Here is a 14817-nt window from a genome sequence, read left to right as displayed (position 1 = left end):
ATGGGAATCGCCCAAGGGCGATGTTTTTTATTTCTCCGGTGGGAGATTTGTGTGACGGAAACGTTCTCATCCTTACAGAAAATGACGGTTAGGTCCCCGACCCGAGCCGCCCCAGTTCTGTCGCCGTTTACCCGACATCGGTAATTTTTCGCACGTGACTGAGAGAAGAAAGCTATGGATTGTTGTGTGCGTGCGATACACTAATCCAGATCAATGATGGATATGATCTTCTCTCTTCAAAATACTACTAGAAGTCTCTGGTGAACTGAAGAAAGGCCAAACTCATAAATTTATTATCCTGGAACAAAATAAGTTAGTCGGTAGCATCGCTTTTCTTGCATCCCCATACTATTGCAAGGGAGATATGGAGGCGCAAAACACACAAAAAAAAAAAAAAAAAAACCTTTGGAGAGTAGAAAAGTATAAAAGAAAAATTAAAAGATTGTAGAGAAAATTTATTTATAAAAAAATTTAGATTTTTGATGAAATTGGGTAGTTGTATTGCCCGGTGGAGAGACTTTAACTATCGAGGATATCTAGAACTTCTGCTATGCTCGTCTAGTATCTCGATAGGTTTTATCACCTAGAAGTCTCTATCCTCTAATTATCTCAAGGTTAACTTCGATGCTGGTATGATTGAGGTGATGGTAAAGATGTAGCTAGATTAACCATTCGAGGCCTGGGCTCTAGATTTATCGCAGTCAAAAAGAATCATTTTTTGATGTTATTGTTCTAGGAGCCAAATTGAGAATGGTCTGGATGGCTTTTACTTATGCTTTGCAAGCCTTGAATGCAGATTATCTGGTCATCAAAGATGATTTTGCCACTATAGTGGAATAGATTCAAGGACAAGTGGGGGCGGCCTCACCTCATCCTCTATTATATAACATGTGGATAAGATCGGTAAAATATAATCCAACCCATCAATCCAATCCGTACTCGATCCATTGTAAGTAAGTTTAGATTTAAATTAAACGGATTCAAGTCCAAAACAGATCGATCCTTTTGATATTTGGGTCGGATTTAGATTTTAGATATCTGATTTGTTTAATATTCAGGTTGGGCTGAGTCAGATGATCTATTTAACTTGTATAAGACTTGATTAACTTGTTTAAAATCTGCTTAACTTATTTTTGATCCATTTAACCCAAGATGTTTAACCCGTTTAATCCATTAAAAATCTGTTTAATCTATTTAACCTAACTTAATTAATTTAACAAACGGGATAAGCTGATCGAATCAAATTATATGTTTAATAAATAGATCGGATTTAGATCTAAATTTTTTATCTATTTAATAAATAAATTAAATTCAGATTGATGATTTTTTGATCCGATCCGCATCGATCTAATTGTCACCCTTACATCTAGAGGATTAGTAAAGAGAGCACTTCTTTCGACGTCTCGGATATTTATTGGAAGACGAACAGGGTGACCGACTGGATTACTTCCTTTGTAGTGGAGCATTTGGAGGGAGTTTTGTAGATGGAGGTGGTTACTGTTTTTACTACTTTATGATATTTTGCTTGCTAATTTTATTGGATGCATTCATACTATATATATATATATATATATATATATATATATATATATATATGTATGTATGTATATATATATATATATATATATATATATATATATATATATATACATACATACATATATATATATATATATATATATATATATATATATATGTGTGTGTGTGTGTGAGAGAGAGAGAGAGAGAGAGAGAGAGCATTTTGTCTTATCAAAAAAAAATAATAATGAAAAATCATGAAATATGATGAAGACACACAATAAGGACAATTACATACATACATCCGTACATACGCTAATCCATCCATCCATACATTCATACATAATTGGGCTTTAAAACTTTTCATTATATAAAACAAGATTTTGTTGTTTTTATGAATAAATTAATAATTATATTTTAGTTTCGAATGTTACAACATATTTGTCTTTCATATAACGTTTGTATGTCACCATAGCAGTTTCTGTGTACATATACTATGAGCCAATGCAATGCAATTGATAAAATGCATGGATTACAATCTTCTATTATTTAACTCGATGAAAACATCCTTACTTTGATATCATGCCTTTTTTTTTATTTTAAGTAAAGATATTGACTATAGCCTGGGAGTATTTATGAAATTATAGAAGATCAATAAACCCAGATTCGAATGATGGATTCTCTGAAAACAAGATCATTTAAGGCCGAAGAGGATTTCATGCAAACAGAGTCCGATATAAAAAGGTAATGGAAGTTCATCATGCAAGCTTTTTTTGCTTGTGGAAGTGCAAAAGCAATATCAATCCTATTTTGCTAATTATAATTTTATAGAAAATGGAGGCTAACGTTATATGACCAGCCTCTGAAAACTAAAACCTCAGGTTACCTCACCATCCCCTGAGAACTTCATATTAAAAGAAGAAAAACCAACGACGACCGAGTGAGGACCAAAGCTATAAGATTTGAAATATATAATTATTTATTTTTTATTATTTTTAGTACGGGTAACAAATACAGACCAGAAGCCCTCATAATCTGAAGAACAAAAAAGACAGATGCAATCAAAACCATTCCTTGAATATCCTCTTTTAATAGATTAATCATGTACCACCCATGTCGAGATTTTATTGTTATAATTTAGTTGTTTGGGAGTTTGTATTTTGTAATGCAACATGACCATCAAGTGCTTATAAAAATCTGCCAAAATTTTTTAAAGATAAATAGAAACGCCGTGTTAACCATGGAGTGCTTATAAAAAGCTATCAAAATTTTTAAAAGATAAATAGAAACCCCATATTATATTTTATGCTTGTGCAATAAATTACAAAGTAATTTTTTTGGAAGTCCCATCTAAGACTGCAAATGAGTCGGATTGACTCATGACCCAACCCGACTTGACCTACTTAGACCCGATTCAATCCACATTAAAAGACTTGTTGGGCTACGTTAAGTTCTAAAATTGGACCCATTTCAAGTTTTAGGTCGGATTTGGGTTTAGTGAGTTTGGATATAACTCAATCCATTTAGTTTTATGAGTTAATTTGAATCTTATATTCAATAATCTGAAACCCTCCTCTCTTTCGGTAATTTGATGTATAAGTTATTGCACAGGTAGAACAATGCAACTTCCAACGTCGGCAAGAGATATAGATTTTTGACTTTGTAAGGATCTTTTCTTTCAAAATTTAGAAAATATGCAATAACTAGTCAAATACTTATTACAATATATAGCCAATGAGTGTACTACGGGTATGCTACACATGGTGTAGGACCTGCTTACTGTAAGATTTGCCATAAAGCTATGTTGCGCTAATTCAGCCTTAGGCACAACAAATTAAAATTGGACTTAAGAAGTGAGAGATAAGGCATTTGGGAAGGAATCTTCTCCCAATTAAACAAAAAAACTTTGAGAAAGGAAAAAAAATGAAGTTTAGTGGAAAGAAATAGATGTGTTTATAGTTATTAACATGGTTAAGAAATAGGCATAGCAATATTTTTGGATTATAGATCCGGATCTGAATCGGATCCAAATTTTTCAAATTGAGGTCAGGTTTTATATGGATCTGATCCGGTCCGAATGATCCATTAGAATAAAATTTTTGTCCATAGATCCGATCCGATCTGACTCAATCTTCTATTATATTATATTTGGATCTAATAATAGGAATCGATCAAGAAATCGGATTAAATCGGGATCACTTATGATCTGATCTAATTTGATCCATTTGCACTTCCAGTTTCATCATAAAAACTTCTCCTAATATACATAATCATCATCACGCACATGCTTATTCAAGGGGGATTTAGAGGGAGATAAATGAGAATAAGGAGCTGAAGGCATTTCCTTTCTCTTTTTCCTTAAAAGGAAAAAGAAAGATTGGGCGGTGTACGAGACGTTGAGTTGTTTTTATGGTGGCTTTTTAAGGGATAATTTGAAAATTTTAGAAAAAAAAAATTTTTTTTTGGGTACAGAAAAGAGAGTTAGAGGGAGATGACCCAGTATAACTATCTCTTCTGGACATGACCATAGGCTCCAATTTTTGCTGAAGAATATTCAATTCGAGCTCGAGTTTGGATAAATAAATGGTCTTTTCTCCATCATATGGACGAACTCAACGGATGAGTATGTCACTCCAGCACCATCGAGGGCCAGAAGACCCGTTGCCATTTTTAGACTCTATATTCAGACTATTAGGATATGCTCTTTCTAGATCATTCACGTCATGACATTTAATCGAATCCGGCTTCCAACAGAAAAAAAAAGCTCTTCGAGAGTCGAGACTTAAAAGCCTAGTCACAAAGGGGGCAACTCAACTAAAAAAATAACGCCCTTCCCAAAGGCTTTAATTGAATCTAAAAATAATAAAAGAAGTAAAATAGCACACTTAGGAGGAAAGGTACGATTACCGTATTCCAGTTTTACCTTTTTATTTGATATAGTTTGATAAAGATGCTTTCGCTCTTGAGAAGTGTACTTTGTTGGATTTTAATCCTTAAGGTCGTCCAACCCAATCATAGCCATCTACTTTATTTGTCTAGATGATAAAGTTTGTGAGATATTACATGTTGACAATTTTAAATTTTCTATTTTAAAAAGATTCAAATTTTTAAATGAAATTTTAATCTTTTCTTTTTAGATAGATTCAAAGTTTTTAAAATTTGGTCCTTGATAGACCCATATTGGATGATTAAATGTAAGCAATCATGTATTCACAAATATCATTTTCACTGAAGCGTTTTAAGGATGTTGGGCTAGCGTACGCACTTGGCATGGCCCGATAACGCTGTGCGCATTGTGAGGTGAGGCATGCATATATTATCACAATTTAATTTGACCTTAAAATATGTTATGGATATTATCATAATAAAAGCCCATTTTTATTATGAGAGCTATTGATCCTCTATTTAATGCGAAAGATGGATTAAAAAAAATATATATAGAAGAGGAAGGATGAATGAGGAAGAGGATAGATGGATCTTTCATTTATCCTTTCATATATTTGGTGAATATAGAAGGAAGGATAAAAATAATTTCCTTCTTTGTTTGGTATAGAAAGAATTAGAGATGGCAATCGGATCGAATCGGATATAAATGGATCGGATCGAATACAGTTATTTATTTAAATAAGTCAAATTTTAAAATCCGAACCCAACCCACTTAATAAACAAGTTATCCGATCCAACTTATTTACAATCCGTTTATAACCCCTTAAAATAATAAAACTCAACCCATTTATAAAAAAAATAAAAAAAATAAAAAAAAATCTGTTCCATCTCTATGGCCGATCATCTCCGCCTTCGTCTTTGTCGCATCTCCATCCAACCGTCTCTCTGGCCTCCATCCTCGTGCTCTCGATTGCCTCCAGTAATGTTGGAGGCTTCGATGGCGGAGCCATCTAGGACGACATCCCTGTCCACCACGCCCACGGTGGTAGCATGCCCAACTCCCTCGAGGGCTACGGCTTTCACAAAGATTCGCAACAGGCCTATGCCGCAGTGCCCTCTTCCTTTGGGATGCCTGACTCCAACAAGAAGGCATATGGTGAGGAGGAGGAGAATGGTGAGATCTTTATCTCCGATGGCCCATCCTTCTGGAGCTAGAGCACATGCGGGAGGAGAGGTTTGCTCTACAGGAATGGCATTGGTGAACGGATCTAGGTGAGGCGGAGGGAGTGGGTGAGATGACAGAGGGAGTGGATGAGGTAGTGACGGATCATGGAAGGGGTGAAGGGCTCTAGGGCTCTTTAAGGGAAGGAGAAGAGGAAAAGATGAAGTGCGGGGGCATGGTCCACGTAGATCAAATCAGTGGTGGGGGATCCTCGGCGGTGGGGTATCCTTGGTTGAGAGAGGTCTCGAGAATGAAATAGGATGAGATGGGATGGAAAATCCTAGAGCGTCGAGAGGAGGATGGGATGGCGAACAGTGGAACCAACCAAATGAGGAATGACCGAACCCCTAATTCCTAAACCCTTAAAGCTCTCCAATGTCACGGGCTAAATGGGCTTGTTACAACCCGACTTGACCTAATCCATTTATTAAACGGGTTAAACGGATCAGCTGTCTGACATCTGAATCCGATCTGATCATTAAACAGATTAAATAGGTCAATCTGTTTACGATCCCAACCGATTTAATCCAAAAACCTATTTAAGATGGGTCGAATGTGGGTCGGATTGATAGATCGAGTCGATTTTTACCATCCCTAGAAGGAATAAAAAAAAGATGAATGATATTTATATAATATTTTACTAGACTATTTTTTGACAAAAATATTATTATTATCAATTTATGGTACTTATTTATATTAAAGAAGTAAATAATATGTAAACTTATAATCATTATAATATATAATTATATAAAAAATTATATAAATATTTAATTTAATTTAATAAATAATTTAATAAATTAATTATTAATGAGTTAATTATATATTAATTATATAAATAACTAATTAACTTAAATTTAATTTAAATAGTTAATTAATATTATACAAATAGTTAATTAAAAATAAAAAATAAAAATAGAGAAATAGAAGATAATTTTAATTATTTAATTATAATTATCAAAATTATATACTAAAATTAAAATAATTAGTAACAAAAATTAATAGTATATGATTAATAGTATATATAAAAATATATATAAATAGTATAAATAAAAACTAAAGAAATATTATAGTTTTATCAAAAAATTAATGATAGATAATTTTGTCAATGCAAAATTCCATCTATCTTTCTTTTGGGAGGATGTAAATTGATAGACCAGAATGGATGGATAATCCGTCTTTTTTCATTCATCATTCCTATAACTTTTTGAACCAAATAGTGGATGGAAGCAATCCGTTATTTTAACCTCATCCATTCATCTTCTCGTTACCCCAACCAAACATGGAGTGAGCTCTTGGTGGACCTCTCTAATAATTAGCTGGACCAAGCCTATAAAAAGACTCTAGATCCTAGTCTTGGTACATCATATATAAATCTACATTAAAGAGGTATTTGGTTTGGAGGAGTGGGGGTCTGAAATTGGAATCGAAATGGGTGACTCCCATTCTAACCATTTGGTTGGAAGGTGTCCCATTCGGATTTCAATTCCGGAGTAGAGTGGGAATGGTTCAATCTATGTAGAACTCAATCCCTACTTTCCTCTATGGATTCACATTTTCATTTCAATTTCGATTCCAATTCCGATTCCGATCGAACCAAACACTTCGGAGGATTTGGCCATTCCGATTTCGATTCCAAGCCATTCCGATTTTCATTCTCATTCTGATTCTGATTGCGAACCAAATACCCCCTAAGTATTGTGCTGGTCCTTCGAGAGAGCTCCCTTAGCATGCTTTTCCCTTGAATTTTCCTTCAATTTTCCACCAAATTCTCATTCCTTCCCTAACTTCATGAGCTCTTTTTTTATAATCCTTTTGGGCAGTTGAAGAAGAGTTGATCGAGTCCTGCCTCCCAAGTGATCATGCTCAACTAGTTAAACTCTTTGGTCATAAGAAATTATATTGCAAATAAAGTCATGCAACGCATCTTCATTAGATATTGACTTAAATCTCAAAAGAGAAATGACTCAATGCCCATATGCTATACCAAAATGTGGAACTAAGTGGGTAGAAGTCCAGTTCCACGAAGTAGAGATTTTCTCCAAAATACAAACCCAAATTCTCTGTGAACTAAATGATGCTAGGATGATTTCGATTGGCGATGCGACGAAGGCTATGTACCACCTCATCTCCAAATACAAGATTGGTACAATGAACTAATTATGTTTTCTTAAGAAAGTAATAAATTCTATATATTTTGTCTCAAAAGTACTAAATTTTGAAAGAAAGAAATATGCCGCATGCCATCAATCCCTTCTTAAATTGCGCAATGCTCGCGTCCTTTCAACCTTTTGGCTTCCTTAGAATTTTCAGGAGGTTTTTAGTTGACGATGAAGATCGGAATAAAAATTAAAATAATTTAAAATTAAAATTAAAATAATTAAATTTTTTAAAATATTTAATTTATAATTAAAATTAAAATCAGAATAGATGATTCTCATTGTTGTTGTTTGATTTATTTAAAAATAAAAATCAAAATTAAAAATATTATTTTTTAAAAATAATATTTTTTTTTTCTTCATTCTTCTTCTCTCTTCTCATGGCTTCACCGCACCCAATCCCCTACCTCCACCGACGCCAACCGTAGCTCCTCTGTGCGACCTCCGACCCCCCTTGTGCCACCACCCGACCCCCCTTGTGCCTCCTCCGTGCCACCACCTGGCCCCCCTTGTGCCTCCTTCGCTTCTCTGTGCGCCCCCCACAACCCCCACCTGCGGGCCGCCCTCCTCCGAGCCACCCCCCACGGTCCCCCATGCAATGCCTCCTTCGCTTCTTTGCGCCACTCCCATCCCCACCCCTACTCCCACGAGACTAGCACCTTCTCCGACCCACCCTCCAAACCCTTGGTGGTCCATGGCTCCCCCACACACCCCCCCCCCCCAGCGGCCTGCGCCTCCTTCGAGCCACAACCAACCCCCCAACCCCCCCCCTCCCGATGGTTCGCAGCTCCTCTGCTCTCTTCCCTCACATCCGGCGCCGGTGCCTCCTCTCCGCTCTCGATCTCACCTCTTCACCCATTGACTCTGGCCTGTTGCTTCACCGTGCTGTCGCCGCCGCACCCCAACCATCAGCGGCCCATGACTTCTCCGTGCTGCCACCACCGGCCCCCCAATCGTCGGTGCCTTGACGCTGCTACCAGCTTTCATAGCCGTGGAGGTGAGGTCGAGGAATCGGATTGGTTCAAGTGGTCGAGGAATTGAGATGGAGTGTGAGGCATAGCGGAATGGATTTTGAATCCGTGGGATAGAGTCGGGATTGAATTTTGAGGAGATTGAGCTATTCTGGTTCTCCCATAAAATCGAAATCAGACTCTCTCTGACCAAACAGTTGGAAAAAAAATGATCTATTCTCATTTCCATTCTCATTTTCATTCCCATTCCAGCTCTAACTCCCTCCAACCCAGCACATCCCTAAAGTTTACGTGGAGGGATAATTTCCATGACACTCTCAACTCATCTCCTTCCATATGTTGTGAGGTGGAGAGTGGTCGTGGAGGCTAAGAACTCTGCTTTTTTGTCGCTAGTGTTGCTCATCTTAGCATATGGTTGGTCTCTCTCTTTCTCTCAAGCACATGCATATTTCTTTATTCGCGGCATATAAAACTCAGATGGCACTCTATGACATGTGGTTTCAAATAACTGGTCCTGTAATGGTTATTGATAATGGTTGTCATGTATTCATCATTATATATGCAAGAATTTCCTTTAATTCTTGTTACAGAATGAAAATGTTTTTTTTTTTCTTTGCTAAGCAGCTCCAATGTCATTCTCTTGCTATCATAGTTACTAGATGATACTATTTGTTGCAACAAAACCACAATAAAGTGTCAGAAAATTAATTTTAAATTTTTCTGACCATGCAGCATATTATATAATGTTTGATGGTTTGGAATGATTTTAAGGGAGAAGTGCTACATTGATATACTAATTTGGATTTCTGTGTGTTCATAGCTTCTGTAGATTTTCAAATTTTGGTTGGTATGGTATTTATGTGATTAATTGAAGGTTCCACTTAACTGTACTGTTGACTCTTTGGGCTAACGATCATATAAGACATACACAGTCACTCCATTAAATTGGCCATACATATGGATGGAACATCGCCTTTTTTAGGGCTTTCTTGAGGTAGCATTTGGTGTGGAAATAATGCGGTCATACTATTTGAAATATGTCCTATATATGCTAACCAAAACAAAATATTTGTTCGGAAAACATAATATTCTTCAAAAATCAGATTTTCTCCTTATTTTTTTTGTAGATAGAATTTACTGTAAAGACCTGTTTCTAGATTTCTGGAAATCCTTTTTGTTTGTTTGTAGGAAGGTTTTATTTTTCTCTCTTTTTATGTTCTGCAAAATTTTTCTTTAATAAAATATACAAAAGAACAAAGTCATCCTTGTCAAACTTTCTTATACCAGGTATTCCAGGGGAAGGATGGCATAGCTTACTTTTAACATTTGGTCTTGGTTCTTCAGCTACCTTTTTTTTTTTTTTTTTGGGAAATGGAGGCTGAAAGATGAGCCCCCAGCTTTTACAAAACAGGGGAAAGAATTTACAGAGATGCAGGACACAACAATATTAAATGAGTGCTAGAACGAGGGTCCCAAACCAGCCAAATTCAGCCACCCTTAACTTGAAAATTATTCCAACAATTGTAAACAAACAACAATAGAAATAACTCATCAAATAACCATGTTACAAGGAACAATTTTCAATTTTGCATTCCACATTTCTTGTTTTCAAACCACAGCAATCATGATTAGTTGTAACGTCTGTCTTCAATGATTATTCTGTTAAAACGCCAATTACCCCCCTTACAAATGAATCCATGAAGTTACCTAACTAGGTCTCCTGCATGGCTTAGGTCCAGCTGTCTAGGTACCTAGAGAACTCCAGTATCTACAACTAAGTCCCATGCTCTAAAACTTTGTTCTCCTTCTCTCGAGCTTCCATTTTTAATTTTTCTTTTTATTTTTCGTGCTTCAATATTTTTTTTACAAAGTTTTTCTGGATATTTTCTTCCCCTTCATGATCATGTCATCTCGAGATGGTCATAATCCCAAGGAGGGCAATAGTTTGGGAGTGCCTTTTTGGATAATGAATGCAAAACTCGGTCTCATCCTATAGTTTTCTTTTTCATTTTGCCATTTTCTTCCAAAATATAGCTATCATGATGCTAAATAATAAAGAACAGTTTACCTACCAAAAAAAAAAAAAACCGACATTTTACGACAAGTTAAATTTTGAGTATTGGTATTTCATATATAAGCAAAATGGCTATCAATATGTTCATCATTTTCTGACATTCTAATAATCTTAGATTTTTATTCCATGATATGAAAAGGAATAATTGAGAAATATTATTTTCATTATTGCCTTGTAACAAAAAGCTAATCCTATATTTGCTTTCTTGTATAGTTAAGCCCCTGGGTGGATAAAGGAACTGACAGAGAGAAGGGGATTGAGTTACCCTTGAAGCAGACACAGAACAAGAAGTCCAGATTTGGGAGGATCTATGTTTATGGAGCAAGTCAAATGGGGAAGAATGCCAACTACCATAAGGCTGCCATAGAATTAGGAAAAGAATTGGCAGCCAAGGGCATAAACTTGGTGTATGGAGGAGGGTGTAATGGATTGATGGGCGCGGTCGCACGTACAGTCCATGACAAAGGGCATCGTGTCATGGGATTTATTCCAAAGTCCTTGATACCTAGAGAATTAACTGATGATAGTATAGGAGAGATTGAAGTGGTGACACACATGCATGAAAGGAAACGTAAGATGGCTCAGATGGCGGATGCTTTTATCGCTTCGCCTAGTGGATATGGAACGTTTGAAGAGTTGCTAGAGATTCTTACGAGGGCTCAACTTGGGATCCATAAGAAACCAGTTGGCCTTTTAAACGTTGATGGCTTTTATGATTCATTGCTGTCACTTTTCGACAAAGCTACTGATCAAGGATTTGTAACCCAAGCTGCTCGCAACCTCATCATCTCAGCCCCATCAGCTAAGGAACTTGTTGGAAAGTTGGAGGCATATGTGTGGAATTATGAATCTGGCTTTGTCTGGGATGTCAAGGATCAAACCCCAAGAAATGAGTAGAAAATATTTCTTCTCAACTTTTTCAGCTTGATCATCCTTCCCTATTTGGTCGTAATTATGAGAGAAGAAAGCGTTATTTATCGAATATCTGTCTTATTTATTTTCAGATTAGTTTCGTTTTGACGCACGCTGCATGAGAGGAGTAAGATCCATTGATGATAAGGGCTTTGTCTTTGTTTTAGATGGGTTTCATTTTGACATGGGAAATTGCATGCAAAGATGATTTGTTAGAAAATATTACCGTTGTTTTGGAAATATAGAAAATCTTTTCAAAGCTGCAAAACGTTAGCTGCAGTGGCACCCTAGAATGCAAATAAAACTTCTTTTTTCTACTAGGGTTAAGCTGGGGGCATTTGCTCCTCCAGATGACTAACACGTATGCTTGAGTATCAGCAAATCTCTTGGCTCAAGGCATTTTCTCTTACCAAAAAAAGAAAAAAAAAAGAGTTAAAAAGTTTGATGGATGATAAGATGTGCCGCAATCAAGATGAGTAAAATATATATGCACCGCTGGTTCATACAAGACTCATAATTTTTCTATTTCATTTTACCTAACTCACCCTTATCTTCATTGCAATCCAATAGAATGGTCATGGCTGTGACAACAGCAAAAAAAAGAACAAGCTACTTTGCAATTTCAATTATTCGCGTGCATTACTAACACATCTCCAAATACTCCATTCATTTCAACTCCCAAAACGTTGTCTTAATGAGATGATGCTACCTTCACCTCAAATTACTCAACATAATATCCCATCTAAAGATCTATCTTCAACAATGCCTTGCCCTTTAATGTCAAATAAAACGTAACCATAATAATAACGATATGGAGAGTGTGAAGGGCCATTCTTCAAACTTATATCCAAACCTCTACATATCATTAGCAAATTAAGTATTACATAAAGATAACTTTAAGCACTATATAGTATATAAACACTATTGAAATCATTTGCATCCGTCATTGAATCCCCAAAATTGAAGGACACATGTAGAGTTAGAATGTCGGAATCCCAGATAAATAAGACTTAGGGGATAGCATCTTTGTCTTGTTCACCCAAACCCTAACCCAGAAATTAAAGATTGCCACAAGGGATCGATAACCGGCCATGATGAAAGGCTTCCAGGATGAATTGGCCTATTTCCAGGCTATCACTGGCCTCAATGACCTCAATTTCTGAATAAGATTCTCTCCACCCACAATTGAGATTTGAGCTTGCCATCTTTGCTTGCACCTCTTCCTCCACCAATTCCTCTACCACTGGTGGCTATGGTCCTAACCCAATCAAGTCCTCCCCCATTCATCATGATTCCAACAACTCCTATTCGCATGGCTTCCGCTCAAAGTTATCCTCCCGTATATGTCATCTTCGCTGTCGTAGATAGAAGATAAAAATTTGTAATTGTGCAACATTGAGCGTATTGGTTTATTAATCAAATATTTAATCCAAAATTTTAAAATTTTGAAATTTCATAAGTATAAACTTATTTAAATATAAAATCTTATCTTGGAGTCCCTAATAACTTGGTTTTCTTAAAAAGATGAGATTCAGTATTTTATCTTTATTTTTCTCATCTTTTAGAATTCTACAGGATTATACGGACATATCTCTTAATTATTTCTCACGAGATATTTTAGAAAAGTCGCTTTCTCTCCTCATATGACATTTCGAGCGGATGTATCGCAAACGATCTCTTCAAGAGACTTTCATAAATGAAAATATGCATTCTAATAAAAAAATATATCCAATTTGATGATAATTTCAAAGATATAATCCTTAACGAATGGATGGATTATGTGAAGGGATGCATCCAACAAAAAAATGTCTAAGGATCTAACCACACTCACCCTTTCATATCTATAAATAGAAAAATAATCATACCTCCCATCCATCAAAATAGCATCCCTTTCTATCCATATAACACCATATTAGAGGAGAGAATTAAGAGCACTAATTGAGTGAATTTAAGTACACTCATTAAGTACTTGAGAAGAGGATTATATCCATATAAAAGATGATTGAGAAAAATTATTTCAATCAAATTAACTGATTTTCAACTTATTTGGATTTGACTAGTTCGGGTTCGATCCTGATTCTCCTTCATTAAAGTATGCACTTCAAGAAGAATATGAAATGGTTCGTTGTATCTTAGGAATAGACCGCCACCAATTGTTTTAACATAAGAACTACTTAAAACTTTGAATACTTATATTTCATATATAAGCATAATAGTTATCAATATATCCATTGTTTTAACATTCTAATAATTTCATATTTTTGTTCCATTACATGAAAAACAATAATTTTGAGACATTATTTTTATTATTGCCTTGTGTCAGAAACCAAATCTTATAGAGCTAAAACTATTTTTCCTTTCTTGTAAAGTGTGGCCCCTGGGTGGACAAAAGAATTGACAGAGTGGAGGGAATGGAGTTACCCTTGAAGCAGGCAAAGAACAAGAAGTCCAGATTAATTTGGGAGGATCTGCGTTTATGGTGCAAGTCGAATGGAGAAGAACGCCAACCACCAGGAGGCTGCCATGGAATTAGGAAAAGAACTGGCAGCGAGGGGCATAAACTTGGTGTATGGTGGAGGGACTAATGGATTGATGGGCGTTGTTGCACATACAGTCCATGACAAAGGACGCCATGTCGTGGGATTTATTCCAAAATACTTGATACCTAGAGAATTAACTGATGATAGTATAGGAGAGATTGAAGTGGTGTGACACCTGCATGAAAGGAAAAATAAGATTGCTCAGAGGGCAGATGCTTTATTGCTTTGCCAGGTGGATATGGAACGTTTGAAGAGTTACTAGAGATTCTTACGTGAGATCAACTTGGGATCCATAAGAAAACAGTTGGCCTTTCAGATGTTGCTGGCTTTTATGATTCATTCTTGTCACTCTTTGACAAGGCTAGTAACCAAGGATCTGTAACTCAAGCTGCTCGCAACCTCAGCCCCATCAGCTAAGGAACTTGTTCGAAAGTCGGAGGCACATGTGTGGAATTATGAATCTGGCTTTGTTTGGGATATCAAGGATCAGACCCCTAGAAATGAGTTGGAAATTTTCTTCCAGACTTTTTCTGCTTGA

The 14817-nt window shown here is 36.0% G+C and overlaps 1 protein-coding gene and 1 pseudogene across 1 annotated transcript; both read left to right on the top strand.

The window, feature by feature from the left end:
• Positions 1-8558: 8558 nt before the first annotated feature.
• On the top strand, positions 8559-11724 carry LOC105037079 (cytokinin riboside 5'-monophosphate phosphoribohydrolase LOG7-like). Its single transcript, XM_019847753.2, has 3 exons — positions 8559-8737; positions 9942-9945; positions 11041-11724. Exons 1-3 carry the CDS (start codon positions 8559-8561, stop codon positions 11722-11724), a joined length of 867 nt encoding a protein of 288 aa, XP_019703312.2.
• Positions 11725-12830: 1106 nt separating this feature from the next.
• Positions 12831-14817, top strand: LOC105042077 (cytokinin riboside 5'-monophosphate phosphoribohydrolase LOG-like; annotated as a pseudogene).

This window comes from Elaeis guineensis, chromosome 3, assembly GCF_000442705.2.
Source record: "Elaeis guineensis isolate ETL-2024a chromosome 3, EG11, whole genome shotgun sequence".
Lineage (NCBI taxonomy): Eukaryota > Viridiplantae > Streptophyta > Magnoliopsida > Arecales > Arecaceae > Elaeis > Elaeis guineensis.
Note: the sequence above shows the minus strand (reverse complement) of the source record. Positions and strands in the feature narration are given on the sequence as shown.